This window comes from Pongo pygmaeus, chromosome 6 (assembly GCF_028885625.2).
Source record: "Pongo pygmaeus isolate AG05252 chromosome 6, NHGRI_mPonPyg2-v2.0_pri, whole genome shotgun sequence".
Taxonomy (NCBI): Eukaryota; Metazoa; Chordata; class Mammalia; order Primates; family Hominidae; genus Pongo; species Pongo pygmaeus.
The window spans coordinates 13,340,495-13,359,897 of record NC_072379.2 but is presented as its reverse complement, the minus strand read 5'-3'; the positions used below and the strand labels follow the sequence as shown (position 1 = coordinate 13,359,897).

Here is a 19,403-nt window from a genome sequence, read left to right as displayed (position 1 = left end):
AAACAAACCAAATAAAAAAGACAAAGAATGGGGAATTGAGGACATCCAGTCAGTTGGATAGATCTGAATTCTATTCTTAGCAATTCTGTGATCTTGGGCAATTTACATTGTCTTTTAAGTTATCAGCTGTTCTTAGGTTATAAAAAGATCCATTTTGTAAATTGTGTCAAGCAGATGTCGACCATGTATAATAAACATATCAAGATATGAAGTTAATTTCTTTGCTGTCATTCGAAAGACAAACTGATAGGGTCAGCAAACTACCTTAAACATGTTCTCATTAAAACAAAAATTAAAAACACATCTCCTATAACCAGACGTGGTGGCAGATGCCTGTAGTCCCAGCTAATCGGGAGACTGAGGTAGGAGGATCCTTTGAGCCCAGGAGTTTGCAACCATCTTGGGCAACATAGTGAGACCCTTATCTGGAAAAAAAAAAAAAAAAAAAAAAACCCGAACAAAGCACATTTTCTATAGAAGCTACTCAGTGGACGTAATTAAAACAAATGGTAGTATGTTGAAAAAATTAAGACATTTAGTGTGAAACCACATGTCCAGAAAAAAAAATTAAATAGAAAACATTAAGATATTTACAAAGTCTGTGTTTACAATCTGAACTGATTATATTAAATATAAAACATTTTAGGGATGAATAAATTTCCTTCTGAAAAACAGATTTTAGTTTTGGGTTTTAGTACTTAATAATTATAGGGAGAACTTGGAAATATTAAATACCAACAATTTGGCTGGGCGTGATGGCTCACGCCTGTAATCCCAGCACTTTAGGAGGCTGAGGCGGGCAAATCACTTGAGTTTCAGGAGTTCAAGACCAGCCTGGCCAACATGGGGAAACCCTGTCTCTACTAAAAATACAAAAAAACTAGCTGTGTGTGGTGGCAGGTGCCTGTAAATCCCAGCTACTCCGGAGATCGAGCCAGGAGAATTGCTTGAACCCAAGAGGTAGAGGTTGCAGTGAGCCGAGATTACGCCTCTGCACTCCAGCCTGGGCGACAGAGTGAGACTCCATCTCCAAAACAAAACCAAAACAAAACGAAAAAAACCCCAACAGATTCAGAGATAAAAAGATTTAGGCGGCCTAAAAGATTGCCAAAATGTAGTATTACATGATAATCTAAACTAGTTTTAATGCAACTGAATCCTGGTTTAGAATAAAGTCAGCTGATTCAACTATTAGTATTAGATCTTTTGGATTTATTTTAAGCACCATTTTAGGACAAAATGTCTAACATTTTACTTGATGAATTTTAACTTTTTCTTACTACTCATTGTTTTGAAGAAATTACTTTTTAAAAGTTTGAGATGTCACTAATTTTTCCCTTAGCATTAAGTGATACATGAATTCATTCTTCTGACTGAAGATGTTTCTGTTAGTGTATACATTCAAGAATATGATGATGCCATTAGTCATTTAATTTTGTTGAAACTTGGCTTTAGTGGCTGTTAATAAAATGAACTGGTTGGCCAGGTGTGGCACTTTGGGAGGCTGAGGCGGGCAGATCACCTGAGGTCAGGAGTTCAAGACCAGCCTGGCCAACATGGTGAAACCCTGTCTCTACTAAAAAAAAAAGAAAATTAGCCGGGCGTGGTGGCACACACCTGTAATCCCAGCCACTCAGGAGGCTGAGGCAGGAGAATTGCTTGAACCCAGGAGGCGGAGGTTGCAGTGAGCCAAGATCACACCACTGCACTCCAGCCTGGGCAACAGGGTAAGACTCTGTCTCAAAAAAAAAAAAAAAAAAGTAAATTTGGGTTTTACAGTTTTTCCTCTTATACAAAAGATAACTGGAGACTAGATCTGAAAGAATGAAGACAGCTGGAAAGCTGGAAGACACCAGAAAACCAAGAAAGAGAGAAGTTCCCTGAAATACTGGCCAAGGCAGAAGTGCATCCACCAGTACTGCAGACTCGCCGCTGTAGTCCATTTTTTGGAATAGGGGGTCAAAAACTTATGTTTGGATGGAAAATTTCTCTGGTAAAAGTATTCTTTCTGTCTGTCTGTCTGTCTGTCTCTCTCTCTCTCTCTCTCTCTCTCTCTCTCTATCTCTAATGGTCACAGGGGCTTACTCTGTCACCCAGGCTGGAGTGCAGTGGTGCCATCATGGCTCACTGCAGCCTTCACCTCCTGGGCTCAAGCCATCCTCCTGTCTCGGCCTCCCAGAGCACTGGGATTACAGGTGTGAGCTACTGAGCCCGACTTTTTTTTTTCTTTTTTTTAAACTCTTAAGCCTCTTAATAATTACAGAATTGAATACTATTACCTGTCTTAAATACTGTCTTCCAGGGACAATATCCTAGTGGCAGTTATTTTAGCTAATTTTGAAGGTTTTTCTCAGTTTTTATTCATCTAAGCATCTGGGAGTTTAGTGATTATTGTTTGAATGCAAAACATTGAGTTAGGAAAGATACTGATTTTTGCAGTCTTGAGTTTATCTCGCCTTCCTTAAGTAAAGGTGCAGTGTAGATCTTCATTGCTTATTACGAGTAAAAATAGTGGCCTGCAGAAATTTGTGCAGAAGAAAATAAAATAATGGGCCTGGTGTTTCTCATCAGTTTAAATCCATTTCACCTTCGTTGAGACTGAGTCTTTAGTCTTTTAGGTGGCGAGTCAAGGTTTTACTAATTTAAACTATTGTCTAAATTCAGGGCTGTCTTTCATTGTTAAAGGAGATAGTTGGCCTGACAGTACCTGGAAGCAGTGTTTTGTGACATAAGTAATGTGTTCACCTAGATAATTGGTCTGTAACCTACTCATATGTGTATATTTTTTGAGACGGAGTCTTGCTCTGTCACCCAGGCTGGAGTGCAGGGGTGCGATCTCGGCTCACTGCAACCTCCGCCTCCCGGGTTCAAGCAATTCTCCTGCGTCAGCCTCCTGAGTAGCTGGGATTACAGGTGTGCGCCACCACTCCCGGCTAATTTTTGCATTTTTAATAGAGATGGGGTTTTAGCATGTTGGCCAGGCTGGTCTCGAACTCCTGACCTTGTGATTTGCCCACCTCAGCCTCTCAAAATGCTTGGATTACAGGCATGAGCCACCGCGCCCAGCTATATTTTTAAAAATTTTGTCATTTTTTGAGATGGAGTCTCACTCTGTTGCCCAGGCTGGAGTGCAATGGCGTGAACTTGGATCACTGCAACCTCCGCCTCCCGGGTTCAAGGGATTCTCCTGCCTCAGCCTCCTGAGTAGCTGGGATTACAGGCGCCCACCACCACGCCCAGCTTATTTTTGTATTTTTAGTAGAGATGGGGTTTCACCATGTTGGCCAGGCTGCTCTCGAATTCCTGACCTCAAGCGATCCACCTGACTTGACCTCCGAAAATGCTGGGATTACAGGCATGAGCCGCTGCCATATTTTCCATATATATATTTTTTTAACCAAATGCCTTATTTTCTTAGAATGTGACTGATGCTGATACAGAAAGTTCAGTGTCCACTATCATCTTTGCTTTCTAATGAAAAGGCTATTATACTTTGCTTCAGTCAGTTCTTTTATGGTGAGTGGCAGTTAATTCTCTGCTGAAAGACTGTGTAGTATTATAGTTGCAATCACTGTCTAATTATTTACCTTGTATTGATTGTGTTTTTAAAACCTGCCATTCTTTGATTGTTATTATGCATTAAAAAGGCAGTTTGGTCTTGAACTCTAGACCTCAAGCGATCCTCCTACCTTGGCCTCCCAAAATGCTGAGATTACAGGTGTGAGCCACCACACCTGGCTGCAAAGAGGCAATTTGGAATTTAGAGAGGGATTCTAGTCCCTTGTTAAAGAACTAACTGTAGGCTGTGCTTGGTGGCTCTCGCCTGTAATCCCAGCCCTTTGGGAGGCCGAGGCAGGCAGATTACCTGAGGTCAGGAGTTTGAGACCAGCCTGGCCAACATAGTGAAACCCCATTTTTACTAAAAATAGAAAAACTATCTGGGCGGTGGCAGACACCTGTAATCCCAGCTACTCGGGAGTCTGAGGCAGGAGAATCGCTTGAACCCGGGAGGCGGAGGTTGCAATGAGCTGAGATCACACCATTGTACTCCAGCCTGGGTGACAAGAGCCAGAGTCCATCTCAAAAATATATATATATATAATTTTTATATATTTTTATATATTTGTGTATATATATATATAATAACATGAAAAAGAAATAGGGCATGAATGTAATTTAAATAAAAGAGTGTTCTAGCACCTCCCCACTTACCAGTCTGACTGGAACCTTGTTTTGAAGCAGAAATGTATTGAAAGTTCAGAAGTATTTCAGAGAACAGCATCATAAAAAATATTAAGAACCTCAGTTTTTATTAGGGTAATGATAAGGTTTGTAAAAATCTTCAAGCGCGTTCTTCCTTTCACTCACTATAAAATACTGTTTTTTGTCTGGGTGCAGTGGCTTATGCTTTTAATCCTAGCAGTTTGGTAGACTGAGGCGGGAGGATCATTTGATCTCAGGAGTTCGAGACCAGCCTGCGCAACATAGTGAGACCCGATCTCTACTAAACATACAAAAAATTAGCCGGGTGTGGTGCTGCAAGTCTGTAGTCCCAGCTAGTAGGGATGCTGAGGTGGGAAGATCGCTTGAACGCAGGAGGTGGAGGCTGCAGTTAGCAGTGATGGTGCCACTGTACTTATCCAGGCAACAGAGTGAGACTTTGTCTCATAAAACCCAAAACCAAATGTTGTTGTGTGCTGTTTGGTATTAGCAGCAAGGAATCAGATAATTAAAGCAGAAGTACAGTCAAAAAGAAAATTTTATGGAATTAGTTATTGGCTTATTTTGAGGAAGAATGGATCAGAACAGCAAGGACACGGATAAATCTAATACCTGAAATGGATCTCCAACAGGAAACTCAAGAGGATTTCAAACAATGGCTAGAGTCTGTTTTCAGAGATAAGGAAGGCATCACATATACAGTAGTCAACCAGAATCAGAGATAAACAATGAAACAGCAACAGGCCAATTGAGTTCAACTTTGAAACCCAGGAAGGAGAATTAAAATCAAATCAGGGAAACGAAAGGTGAAGGCAAAAAACGTTGAGAATAGAAGAACTGAGGAGATTGAAAAAATGGGAGGCTGGGCGCAGTGGCTCACGCCTGTAATCCCAGCACTTTGGGAGGCCAAGGCGGGCGGATCACCTGATGTCAGGAGTTCAAGACCAGCCTGACCAACATGACGAAACCCCATCTCTACTAAAAATACAAAAATTAGCTGGGTGTGGTGACAGGCACCTGTAATCCCAACTATTTGGGAGGCTGAGGCAGGAGAATCACTTGAACCTGGGAGGTGGAGGTTGCAGTGAGCCGAGATCGTGCCATTGCACTCCAGCCTGGGCAATAGAGCAAAACTCTGTCTCAAAAATAAAAAAAAAGAAAAAAAGAAAAAAAAAAGGGAAAGAAGGTATAGCAGGCTCACATAGCTGTTATTTTTTGTGTGTCTGTTTAATCACAGTGTATCCTGTGTCATCTTGTTCTAACCAGCCACGGTAATTGGGTTTGGGTAGGCTCATGACACACATGCCCAGATCTTTTACGCAAAATGTAATGGGAAGGCTGGGCATAGTGGCTCACGCCTGTAATCCTAGCACTTTGGGAGCCCAAAGCAGACGGATCAACTGAGGTCAGAAGTTTGAAACCAGCCTGGCCAACATGGCAAAATCCTGTCTCTACTAAAAATACAAAAATTAGTCGGACGTGGTGGTGCATGCCTGTAATCCCAGCTACTTGGGAGGCTGAGGCAGGAGAATCACTTGAGCCCAGGAGGTGGAGGTTGCAGTGAGTTGAGATAGTGCTACTGCACTCCAACCTGGGCGATAAGTGAGACTCCGTCTCAAAAAAAAAAAAAAAGTAATGGGAGGATGTGATAGTTCTCTGCCTCTGGGATCACAGGACAGGAATGTGGTACGCATGAAGGCACATGTGGCTATCAGGTCTGCCTTAGGGAGGACACCCTTGTGCTTAAGCCGAGAGAATACTAATGACTTATTTTGTGGTTTTCGATCTAGGTATATGTGGAGCCAGTATAAACTTTAGACTTAATTAATTAAATGAAGCAATAAAAGTTCTCTTTTGTACTTGATCTTGTTTGAATTGGGAATTGGTAACCTCTCAATCTAAAGTAGTTCTGGCTAATTCATAAATTGTTCTTGAGAATAAAGGATATGGAAGGTATGGTTCCCAGAGTTGGTGAGGTTAGTTATTCTTACTGAAAACAACCAACACTGTTATAAAATTATAAAACAAAACTTTTGTGAAAACACCAGAAAGTTGAAAAGTAGAGAAAATTTGAAGGCCTGGGTTGTGGGAACTCAGATGACAGAAATGAGAATTGCTCCTGTCCTGAAGGCAAACATTTCACCACTTGACCTTGAGTTTTGAAAGCTTTGTGGGGTGAGAGACTCAGAATAGTCTGCATCCTTACTTGTGGCCTGGGTTAACTTCTACTGGGTGGGCCAAGGAACCAAGTCTCGAACTTGGATTAGAGTGATTCTAGGCAGTTGTTGTCTCTTGACACCTGGAGGAAGCTGCCTTCACCCTAGGCTTAAGATTATAAGTAATTTTTTTCATGTAAAATAACTAACTCACTAAGATAATTAGGCATACAAGGGAATAAGAACCATGCATTAAGGGTAAGAACCACCAGGAACAACAGAAATAGTCCTGTAAAAACTTGAGATTTGGAATTATCAGAGACTGTAAAATAATTGCCCCATTACCAAAGAAATATGACAATCTTGAAATTCCTTAGAGAGTAGGAAACTATAAAATATGACTTAGCAGTAACTAGAAATCGTAGAAATGAAAATTACAAACAAAATTAAAAACCGGATAGGTGTTTTAACAACAGAATAAAAAGATGAAGAAGGAATTAGTGAAATGGAAGGTAAGCCAGAAGAAATAATTGTTTAGTATGGAGAAGAAAACAAAAAAAGGTAAGAAACTAAAAGGATAAAGTGAAGACTAACATACATTAATGTGAGTCCCAGTGGGATAGGAGATAGAGAATGGGGCAGAATCTAAAGAGACAATAGCTGAGAGTTTTCCACATTGAAGGATACCATTTCATAGTCAAGAAGCCCAGTGAATGACAGCCATATGTTTAATAAAAATAAAATCTACACCTAGAATACACAGTGAAACTGTAGAAAACATCTTAGACAAAGAAAACCTCTTAAAAACAGCAGGAGTAGGAATGGGAATCACCTAAAAAGAGACCGTAGATTACTTCTCAATAGTGACAATGGAAGACAAAATATAATGACACCAACAGATAATGAAATAACCTTAGTGTGCTGAAAGAATATAATTGTCAACCAAGGTTTCTATTCCAGTGAAAATACCTTTCAAGAAAAAATTTTTAACAAAAACAGTTTGTCACCAGAGGACAGCAGGAACACAAAAGAATGAGCAAATTATGTCATAAATACGTGGTTACATCTAAAGGAAAACTAAATTGTTTATGCAAAAATAGTGTTGCATCTAAAAATACAGAATTAGGCCGGGTGCGGTAGCTCATGCCTGTAATCTCAGCACTTTGGGAGGCTGAAGCGGGCAGATCACCTGAGGTCAGGAGCTGAAGACCAGCCTGGCCAATGTGGTGAAACCCCATCTCTACTAAAAATACAAAAATTACCCGGGTGTGGTGGCGGGTGCCTGTCATCCCAGCTACTTGGGAGGCAGAGGCAGGAGAATTGCTCGCACCCAGGAGCTGGAGATTTCAGTGAGCCAGGATCGTGCCACTGCACTCCAGCCGGGGCAACAGAGTGAGACTCCCTCCCCCCACCAAAAAAAAAACAAAACTCATGCCTAGTTGCATTCCTTATGAGTGCAGAGCAAAATGTCCTCATTTTACCTGGTTTAAATTTTTTTTTTCATGGCCTCTTTTATTGGGAGACCTCTGAGTTTTGATGTGTCATGACAGATAGGAGAGGTCATATCCTGGTGATTTGTGGTTCATTGCTGGTGACATCAGAAAGTAAAGTCAACCAGGAAAAGACTCCATGGGCCCGGCTCAGGTGGCTTCTGGAGCACCACCTCCATCAAGGAGCTTTTCTTGGGGTCCATGTGTACTCCATGTTGCCTGCTCTCCCACCCAGGGTTGCTGTGCTTATTATACAAGATGGCCAATAAAGCATGACATATATTCAATAAATGTTCATTTCTTTTTCCAACCCTTCTTATTTTAAGTTGAGGGTATTCATAAAAGGGATTGAGCATTTCCATTTATAGACGAGGCGACTGAGTACAGCCCTTAAGGGCACGCAGTGAGATGGTTGTCTGCTGAACCCATACCCCAGCTCTCTAGGCGTTTGGTCCCGTGGGGACCGGTGCATCAGGTGCTTCCTAAGCTGGCGTCACCTGCTGGCCCGATGCCTCCTCTGGTGTTCATTGTTAATGCCACCTCCTGATGGCATTTTCTTTCTGGGAAGAGGAGAAAAGAGAGCCAACCCCAAGTGAAGGGTGCAGGGAAGCCTCCACAAATAGTTTCAACTAAGGACTGTCCCAGGAAGGAAACTCTTCGGATGGGCAAAGAACAGCGAACTTCCGGTGTGACCCGGATGCACCCATTTCCAGAGAGCAGGAAGCACAGAGAAGGCCCATGGGTCGCCCCTAGGGTGCTTTCCATCCTGCAGGGCTCGCTGCCTGCCCTGAAAGTTCTGCTAAAGACATGGACCTTAATTATCAGGGGCGCCCCGTGGGCTGTTGCTGTAGCATCTGTCCCCCATTTCTTAAATACATTGAGTGTGATTGTTACCAGTGGAGGGTGTCCAATGGAAGAAGCACCGAAAGCCGAGATTTATTCAAAGTGGAAGGTACACTCCACAAAGAGGGGGCGGGCCGAGCCTAGGGGCTAAAGAGCCCCTTTACAGAATTTTCTGGGGTTTAACTACTTTCTGGGGTTTAACTTTCGGGGGCTTAATTTTCTAGAGGTTTCCCATTGGTTACCTGGTGTACACCCTATGTAAATACAGTAGTGGCCTGCATGCAGTCTGATTGGTTGTGAAAAGCAACCAATTAGAGGCTGACTTGAAGTTACAAAGGTTACACTCTATGCAAGCATCTGTGGAAAGCAACCAATCAGAGACTAAAGTGAAGTTACTAAGTTACACTCGTATGCAAATGACGACTTGCCCAGCTGGGCTCCAGTAATCCCAGTACTTTGGGAGGCCAAGATGGGTGGATTACTGGAGGTCACAAGTTCCTGACCAGCCTGACCAATATGGTGAAACCCCCTCTCTACTAAAAATACAAAAATTAGCCGGGTGTGGTGGCAGTTGCCTGTAATCTCAGCTACTCGGGAGGCTGAGGCAGGAGAATCGCTTGAACCCGGGAGGCAGAGGTTGCAGTGAGCTGAGATAGCGCCATTGCACTCTAGCCTGGGCAACAAAGCGAGACCCTGTCTCAAAACAAAAACAAAAGGCCGGGCGTGGTGGGAGGCTGAGGTGGGTGGATAACCTGAGGTCAGAAGTTCCAGACCAGCCTGGCCAACATGGCGAAACCCCATCTCTACCAGAAATACAAAAATGATTTGGGCGTGGTGGCGGGCACCTATAATCTCAGGTACTTGCGAGGCTGAAGCAGGAGAATCGTTTGAACCCTGAAGGCCGAAGTTGCAGGGAACCCAGAACGTGCCACTGCACTCCAGCCTGGGCGATAGAGCTAGACTCCGTCTTGAAAAAAGAAAAAAAAAGTCCGGGCGCGATGACTCATGCCTGTAATCCCAGCACTTTGGGAGGCTGAGACGGGCAGATCATGAGGTCAGGAGATCGATACCATCCTGGCTAACATGGTGAAAACCCGTCTCTACTAAAAAACACAAAAAATTAGCTGGGTGTGGTGGCGGGCGCCTGTAGTCCCAGCTACTCGGGAGGCTGAGGTGGGAGAGTGGCGTGAACCCGGGAGGCGGAGCTTTCAGTGAGCCGAGATCGTGCCACTGCACTCCAGCCTGGGTGACAGAGTGAGACTCCATCTCAAAAAAAAAAAAAAAAAAAAAAAAGGAAAACAAAAAAGACTTGGTCGCAGTCAGTCTGATTCGTTGCAGGAAGCAACCAATCAGAGGCTGAAGTGAAGTTACAAAGTTACACTCCTGTGCAAACGTCTGATTGGTTGCAGAAAGCAACCAATCAGAGATACTTTCAATTTTCCATCTGGGACACAGAAAAAGTGGGGGTGGTGGTTTGCAAACTGAGTAGCCTCCCATCCTTTTGTTACTTAGGTGTGGAAAGTTGGGGTTTTCCTTTTGATTTAGTTCTAAGAAGTCAGCATGAATTGGCCTTAGGTTCCCTGCCTCCAGACCCTATTCTCCGACCTCATGATGACTTGATAGCAGATTTATGGCGATTAAAGATGAGAAGAAGTGGTAACAGCAGTAGGCAGAAAATTGCCCTAGTTTCATGTTCTGACTGTGATAGTGGCTATATGACCTTGACAAATCACTGCATTTGTAAAATGAGAACACATCTCTGTTTTCTTTCGCTGGGGAATTAAAGGAAAAGTGAGATTATGAAGAAATACTATGAATTTTCAGAAATAATGAAAGTGTATGCTAAGTGAATGTCTAATTATAGAAACATATATGTCTTTGTTGTCCATTTCGCCTAAGCCACATTTTAATGCAAATTTACTTAGACTTGGGGGAGAGGGAGAGGGAAAGAAAACCAGACAAATTCACTTAGTCTTATCCGGGAGAAAAAGAATGGGACCTAGGCTGTTAGGCCAAATAATTTCTATAATTTACCTATTCACTTGCTTGATATGGCTTTTACTTCCGTCTCTAGTCAGGGACCCTTGTGTTGGGAATCAGATTTGCTTCTGTTTGTTCAAATATATGGGGATAAGTGTTTTGTTTGTTTGGTTTTTTCTTTTTTTTTTTTTTTTTTTTTTTTTGAGATAGAGTCTTGCTTTGTTGTTCGGGTTGGAGTGCTGTGGCATGATTTTGGCTCACTGCAACTTCCACCTACTGGATTCAATTGATTCTCGTGCCTCTCAGCCTCCTGAGTGACTGGAATTAGAGACAGTACACCACCATGCCTGGCTAATTTTTGTATTTTTAGTAGAGACAGGGTTTCGCCACATTGCCCAGGATGGTCTCGAACTCCTGGCCTCATGTGATCCACCTGCCACGGCCTCCCAAAATGCTGGGATTACAGGTTTGAGCCACTGTGCCTGACCAAGTGTCAATTATTTTTTATTATGGTTTGTATTTATGTATTTTATTTTTTTGAGATGGAGTCTCACTCTGTCGCCCAGGCTGGAGTGCAGCAGCACAATCTTGGCTCACTGCAGCTTCCGCCTCCTGGGCTCAAGCAATTCTCCTGCCTCAGCCTCCCAAGTAGCTGGGATTACTGGTGCGTGCCACCATGCCCGGCTATTTTGAATTTTTAATAGAGACAGGGTTTCACCATGTTGGCCATGCTGATCTCGAACTCCTGACCTCAAGAGATCCACCCGCCTTGTCCTCCCCAAGTGCTGGGATTACAGGCGTGAGCCACCACGCCCAGCGGATTATGGTTTTTATTATAAAGTGCAACTTCCTAAGTATGTATGCTTCATTACTTGTTGATGGGTAATCTGGGCTAGCAGTTAATTCACATGGTAACAGATAAAGCTGTATCACAGTCTTTAATAATAGGGAAATAGAGCACCCTCTTTAATAATAGGGAAAAGATTTACTGACATTTTTAGGCATAACAGTTTTCTGCTGACAGCTCCTCAACTGCTTGTCCACGTTCTCCAGAACCCTGGGACTTTAGTTAAGGAATACTTGGGTGTTGTCAGTAAATTAATTTATGTTTTTACAGTTACTATTCTTGTTTCCAGTGTTTAATTTTTAAATTTTTCAGTTATCTTTCCATATTAAGTTTATTTAATTATTCAATACCTCCCTAAAAGTAGAATTAATTCAACTAAATTAAAAGGGACAATTTTTAATAGACATCTAATTTGCATGCTATTTACAGAAAACCTTTTTAGTATTTCAGTTTTAGAAATTTGCTTTAGATTTTGCCATCTTAGTATGTCTTTATATGGTGTATTGTTTTGGTTTTATTTTGGTAAAATAGACATAATTTTTTTTTTGCGGGGGGGGGCGGGCTAACTCTGTCACCAAAGCTCCAGTGAGGTGGCGTGATCTCGGCTCACTGCAACCTCCGCCTCCCAGGTTCAAGCGATTCCCCTGTCTCAGACTCCTGAGTAGCTGGGATTACAGGCGCCCACCACCCTGCCTGGCTCATTTTTGTATTTTTAGTAGGGACAGAGGTTTGCCATGTTGGCCAGGCTAATCTCGAACTCCCGACCTCAGGTGATCCACCTGCCTCGGCCTCCCAAAGGGCTGGGATTAGAGACATGAGCCACCATGCCTGGCCAGTATGTTTTATATGGTATATTGTTTTCGTTTTATTTTGGTAAAATATACATAACATAAAATTTACACTTCTAACCATTTTGTTTTGTTTTTTTTGAGATGGAGTTTTGCTCTTGTCACCCAGACTGGAGTGCAGTGGTGCGATCTCCACTCACTGCAGCCTCTGCCTCCTGGGTTCAAGCGATTCTCCTGCCTCAGCCTCCCAAAGTGCTGGGATGGCGTGAGCCAACGTGCCTGGCCAGAATATGCTGTATTATAAAGAATCTTACATGTTACTTGATGCCTGTGATCTATTTTCTTAGTAAGAAGAGAAACTTCTCTCCACTCAGCCTCAGTCCACTGCACCCACTCATTTCTGTGTCAGGATGTCCAGGGGAGAAGAGGGCTTGGCACCTCTTTCCTGTGTTGAGTTGTGGTTGTCCGTCACTGGGCTGTAAAGTGCCTTGCCTCGTCTTGCTCTTACTTGGGAGAAATTTCACTGATTCTGGGTGCCACCTGGATTTGTTTGGGGTGTGATATTGACCCAATTTTCTGGAAATAACAATATATAGAAAGTTAGGGGATAGATTCTTTATCTTATGAGGGTATGGGGCAAGTCAAATACTTACTTTCTGAGCCTTATTTTGTCTCTAGAGCAAGGAAACTGTAAATTAGGCAGCCTGTGAGGGGCCCTCACAGCTTTGGCTGTGGGTTCAGGACACCAGATTTCTACCACTTACTTTCTTCTTACTTCTCCTGCACAGGGATCATGGCCCAAGTTGCAATGTCCACCCTGCCCGTTGAAGATGAGGAGTCCTCGGAGAGCAGGATGGTGGTGACATTCCTCATGTCAGCACTCGAATCCATGGTGAGGCCTTCTGTTCTATCATTCCATAGTTGGGTAGGCCTGCGCTGTAGATAAGGTTGATTTGTTTTTGTGGAAGATAGAATTTTATAGTTTTTAGTTTTAATGAGTACTTTTTCTTTACTTTACTTTTTTTTTTTTTTTTTTTTTTTTGAGATGGAGTCTGGCTCTGTTGCCCAGGCTAGAGTTCAGTGGCGAGATCTTGGCTCACTGCAACTTTTACCTCCCGGGTTCAAGCGATTCTCCTGCCTTAGCCTTCTGAGTAGCTGGGATTACAGGTGCCTGCCACCACACCCGGCTAATTTTTTGTATTTTTAGTGAAGACAGGGTTTCACTGTCTTGGCCAGGCCGGTCTCGAACTCCTGACCTCTTGATCCACCTGCCTCAGCCACCCAAAGTGCTGGGATTACAGGCGTGAACCACCGCCCCAACCAATGAGTAGTTTTTCTTCTTGAATAATAGTTATGGGTTTAAGCCTTTCACATCACATTCATTCATTCATTCATTCATTCATTCGAGACAGAGTTTCGCTCTTGTTGCCCGGGCTGGGGTGCAATGGCATGATATCGGCTCCCTGCAACCTCTGCCCCCTGGGTTCAAGCAATTCTCATGCCTCAGACTCCCGAGTAGCTGGGATTACAGGTGTGCGCCACCACGCTTGGGTAATTTTTTGTATTTTTAGTAGGGACAGGGTTTCACCGTGTTGGTCACGCGTGACTCGATCTCCCGACCTCAGGTGATCCACCCACCTTGGCCTCCCAAAGTGCTGAGATTACAGGCATAAGCCAGTGGATTACCTGAGGTCAGGAGTTCAAGACCAGCCTGGCCAACATTGTGAAACCCCATCTCTACTGAAAATACAAAAAAATTAGCCAGCGTGGCAGTGTGTGCCTGTAGTCCCAGTAACCCGGGAGGCTGAGACGGAAGAATTGCTTGAACCCGTGAGGTGGTGGTTGCAGTGAGTCGAGATCGCACCGCCGCACTCCAGCCTGGGCGACAGAGTGGAACTCCGTCTTAAAAAAAAAAAAAAAAAAAAAAAAAAGATGCCCATAAATATTTTGTTCCCAGGTTGTTATGGTGGTATTATTTTTAGGGGGGAAAATTGGAATCACCAGCTTTTTAAATAATGTTATCAGTAAATCATTCAAGGTATATTCATTAAATGGAATACTATATACTCTATAACATTTTAAAAGAATATTTAATCTCATAGAAATATACTTAGTAAAAGTCAGTAATACTCTGCCCACCTAAAAGTGATTCTGGCTGTGTGTACACAGGGGAATACTTCTGGAGGTGGGGATTATGTAATGAATGCTGTAGTGTGGGTTTCAGACCCCCCCCCTTTTGTACTGATGGCACTAATTGCCCCAGGTGCCATGACTGTTCGAGCCACCTTGCACAAGTTTCCACCCTTTCCCTGGGGAGAGTCATGCCAGCTCCTAGCTCTGGGTACAGCTACATCAGTGTTCAGCACTTCCCCTGTCCAGCCCTGCCTGCCTCCCGCCTCCCAAGTGCTGTAATTGACAGTGCCCCCCAGCAAGCCTGTGTAAACTCTGAGTCTACTTCTTGGAGAATCTGACCTATAAGAGATTACAAGGGAATTGTGTTTTTTTTTTCCTTATAAATTCTGTGTTGTCTTTTGTTTAAAGTCAGGCCGAAAACTATCTCGAAAGAGAAGTACCTTTAAAAAATGTTAGATTTTTTTAATTCATCGAGCAGAAATGGTGCTCTTAAACATCCGCGTGTAACATGATGTTTGCTGTTTGTATTGTAGTGTAAAGAACTGGCCAAGTCCAAAGCCGAAGTGGCCTGCATTGCAGTGTATGAAACAGATGTGTTTGTCGTCGGAACTGAAAGAGGACGTGCTTTTGTCAATACCAGAAAGGATTTTCAAAAAGACTTTGTAAAATATTGTAAGCATTGTATTTTTATCTTTTGCATTTCATTAATTTTAAGCCTAAATATTTAAATATTTATAGGTAAGACAAGTTATATTTTCTTTCTTTCTTTCTTTCTTTTTTTGAGACAGAGTTTTGCTCTTGTTGCCTAGGCTGGAGTGCAGTGGCGCAATCTTGGCTCACCACAACCCCCGCCACATGAGTTCAAGCGATTCTCCTGCCTCAGCCTCCCAAGTAGCTGGGATTACAGGCATGTGCCAGCACGCCCGGCTAATTTTGTATTTTTAGTAGAGACGGGGTTTCTCCATGTTGGTCAGGCTGGTCTCAAACTCCCGACCTCAGGTGATCTGCCCACCTCGGCCTCCCAAAGTGCAGAGGGATTACAGGCATGAGCCACTGCGCCTGGCCAAGTTATATTTTCTTCTAAAACAGAATGAGGTTTAAACTAAAAAAGATCTTCTGAAATGTTTATGGAGACATTTCAAAATGCTCAAAAGGAATCACTGAAAGTCAGGATAGATACTGAAGAGTTAAGAAAAATGGTAGTGTTTGTCGTACAGTGTTCCTTGCTTGGCTTTACTCTGGGTTAATGAGATACATTAGAGGGAAGGTAATGAAGGTAGAGAAATTTTGAATAGGTTAAAACTTTTACTCAGATAAGGAGTTATTTTCTTTTCTTTTTTTTTTTTTTTGAGACAAAGAGTTTCACTCTTGGCCCCCCGGGCTGGAGTGCAATGGCGCGATCTCGGCTCACTGCAACCTCCACCTCCCGTGTTCAAGCAATTCTTCTACCTCATCCTCCTGAGTAGCTGGGATTACAGGTGCCCACCACCATGCCTGGCTAATTTTTGTAATTTTAGTAAAGACGGGGTTTTGCCACGTTGGCCAAGTTGGTCTCGAACTCCTGACCTCAGGTGATCTGCTTGCCTTGGCCTCCCAAAGTGCTAGGATTTCAGGCATGAGCCACCACTCTCGGCCTTTTTTTTTTTTTTTTTTTTTTTAGAGATGGGGTCTCACTCCATCACCAGGCTGGAGTGCAGTGGTGTGATCTCCGCTCACTGCAACTTCCACCTCCTGTATTCAAGCAATTCTTCTACCTCAGCCTCTGGAGTAGCTGGGATTACAGGTGTACACCACCATACCTGGATAATTTTTTGTATTTTTAGTACAGACAGGGTTTCTCCATGTTGGCCAGGCTGGTCTTGAACTCCTGACCCGAGGAGCCCACCTTGGCCTCCCAAAGTGCTGGGATTACAGGCGTGAGCCACCACACCTGGCCAGGAGTTCTTTTCTAGATAAAAAGTTGGTGTGTTGAAAACCAGTGATTCACTGTGCAAGTTTGTTTAAGCATATGCAAAATTAAACAGTTCTCCTCCACTCCCTCACAGATAAGAATCACCTTATCACAGTCTTCAGTGAGTTTTGTAATCCGCATTTAGAGCAGTGGTGAGCTTATTTGACATTGGAACAGGGTTGAAATTTACTATAGGGTTTTAATACCCACAGCCTTTCACAGTATGACCATTTTCATATCTGTGTTTAACCTAACACTGTAGGTTTTATGTTAACTGATTGATTCAGCATTTTCTTAAAAACATGGAAAGGGAACAAAAAAAGCTAGGGTATCTATAGGCACATATTATATATGGGCATACCTCATTTTTTGTTGTTGTCATTTTTGTTTTTTTGAGACAGAGTTTTGCTCTTGCTGCCCAGGCTGGAGTGCAATGGTGCGATCTCGGCTCATCGCAACCTCCGCCTCTTGGGTTCAAGTGATTCTCCTGCCTCAGCCTCCCGAGTAGCTGGGATTACAGGCATACACCACCACGCCCAGCTAATTTTGTATTTTTAGTAGAGACAGGGTTTCTCCATGTTGGCCAGGCTGGTCTCGTACTCCCGACCTCAGGTTATCTGCCCGCCTCGGCCTCCCAAAGTGTTGGGATTACAGGCGTGAGCCACTGCGCCCAACCGGGCATACATCATTTTTTTTTTGTGCCTTGCAGACACTGCAGTTTTCACACATTGAAGATTTGTGGCAACCTTGTGTCAAGTCTGTTGGTGCCATTTTTCCTGCAGCATGTGCTTACTTGGTTCTCTGTGTTGCATTTTGGTAACTCTTGGCATAGCATTATTTGAGACTTTTTCATGATTATTGTATCCGCTGTGGTGGATTTTTTTTTTTTTTTTTTTTGAGATGGAGGTTTGCTTCGTCACCCAGGCTGGAGTGCAGTGGTGTGATCTCAGCTCACTGCATCCTCTGCCTCCTTGGTTCAAGGTATTGAGATCAGTGATCTTTGATGTTACTATTGTAATTGTACTGGGAGTCCTCGAACACACACATATAAGATGGCAAACATAATAGGTAAATATGTGTTCTGACTGCTTCACCAATCGCCTGGTCCCCCATCATTCCCTTTCCTCAGGCCTCCCTGGTCCCTGAGACACAATATTGAAATTAGGCCGGCCAGGCGCAGTGGCTCATGCCTGTCATCCTAGCACTTTGGGAGGCCGAGATGGGTGGACCACGAGGTCAAGAGATCAAGACCATCCTGGCCAACATGGTGAAACCCCATCTCTACTAAAAATACAAAAATTAGCTGGATGTGGTGGCGCGCGCTTATAGTCCCAGCTATTCGGGAGGCAGGAGAATCGCTTGAACCTGGGAGGTGGAGGTTGCAGTGAGCCAAGATTGCGCCACTGCACTCCAGCCTGGCGAAAGAGCAAGACTCCGTCTCAACGAAAAAAAAAAGAAATTAGGCCAATTAATAGACCTATAGTGGCCTCTGAGTGTTCAAGTGAAAGGAAGAGTTGCAGGCTGCTCACTTTACATCAAAAGCAGAAATGATGAAGCTTAGTGAGGAAGGCATGTCGGCAGCTGAGGTAGGCTGAAAGCTAGGCTGAACAGTTAGCTAGGTGGAGAATGCATAGGAAAAGTTCTCAAAGGAAATGAAAAGTGTGCTCCAGTGAACACGCAAATGATAAAGCAAAACAGCTTATTGCTGACAGGAAGAAAGTTTGAATGGTGTGGATAGAAGATCAAACCAGCCACAGCATTCCCTTAAGCCACAGCGTAATCCAGAGTGAGGCCCTAACTCTTCAATTCTGTGAAGGCTGAGATGGGTGAGGAAGCTGCAGAAAAAAAACTGGAAGCTAGCAGAGGTTGGCTTATGAGGTTTAAGGAAAGACACAGTCGGCTGGGGGCGGTGGCTCACGCCTGTAATCCCAGCACTTTGGGAGGCTGAGGCGGGCAGATCGCCTGAGCTCAGGAGTTCAAGACCACCCTAGGCACCCTGGTGAAACTCCGTCTCTTCTAAAATACAAAAAATTAGCCAGGCCTGGTGGTGCGCACCTGTAGTCCCAGCTGCTCTGGAGGCTGAGGTACAAGAATCATTTGAGCCCAAGAGGCGGAGATTGCAGTGAGCTGAGACCACGCTATTGCACTCCAGCCTGGACTCTTGAGATCTGTCTCAAAAAAAAAAAAAAAAAAAAGGAAAGACAGAGTCTCTATAACATAAAAGTGCAAGGTAAAGTAGCAAGTGCTTGATGTAGAAACTGCAGCAAGTTCTTTAGAAGATCTAGCTGAGGTAATTCATGAAGATGGCTACACTCACAAAACCGATTTTCAACGTAGACAAAACAGCCTTATATTGGAAGATACTCTCTAGGACTTTGCTAGCTAGAGAGAAGTTCATTCCTGGCTTCAAAGCTTCAAAGGACAGGCTGAATTCCTTGTGAGGGGTTAATGCCGCTGGTTACTTTGAAGCCATGTTCATTTACCATTCTGAAAATCCTGGGGTCCTGAAGAGTTACACTAAATCTGCTCTGCCTGTGCTCTATCGATAGAACAATAAAGCCTGGATGACAGCACATCTCTTTATAGCATTGTTCACTGAATATTTTAAACCCACTTTTGAGACCTACTGCTCAGAAAAAAAAGATTGCTTTCAAAATATGACTGCTCACAGTCACTCACAGAGTCCTGATGGAGGTGTATAAGGAGATGCTTGCCATTTTATTTTTATTTTTTATTTAGTTTTTTTTTTGAGACAGAGTTTTGCTCTTGTTGCCCAGGCTGGAGTGCAATGGCACGATCTCAGCTCACTGCAACCTCCGTGAACATTGTTGAAATGATAACAAAGGATTTAGAGTATGACATAAACTTAGTTCATAAAGCAATGGCAGGGTTTCAGAGGATTGACTCCAATTTTGAAACAAGTTCTACTCTGGGTAAAATGCTACCAAATAGCCTCACACTACAGAGAGACCTTTCATGAAAGCAAGAGTCAAT

The 19,403-nt window shown here is 43.3% G+C and overlaps 1 protein-coding gene across 14 annotated transcripts in view; it reads left to right on the top strand.

The window, feature by feature from the left end:
* The window catches only part of GTF2I (general transcription factor IIi), a 111,643-nt gene that overhangs the window by 25,826 nt on the left and 66,414 nt on the right, over positions 1-19,403 (top strand). For all 14 annotated transcript variants that reach the window (XM_054496617.2, XM_063668244.1, XM_063668243.1 and 11 more), the window contains exons 2-3: positions 13,114-13,217; positions 14,992-15,130. In XM_054496617.2, coding sequence (XP_054352592.1) covers positions 13,114-13,217; positions 14,992-15,130 — 243 coding nt within the window. The remainder of the gene's footprint in view (positions 1-13,113; positions 13,218-14,991; positions 15,131-19,403) is intronic.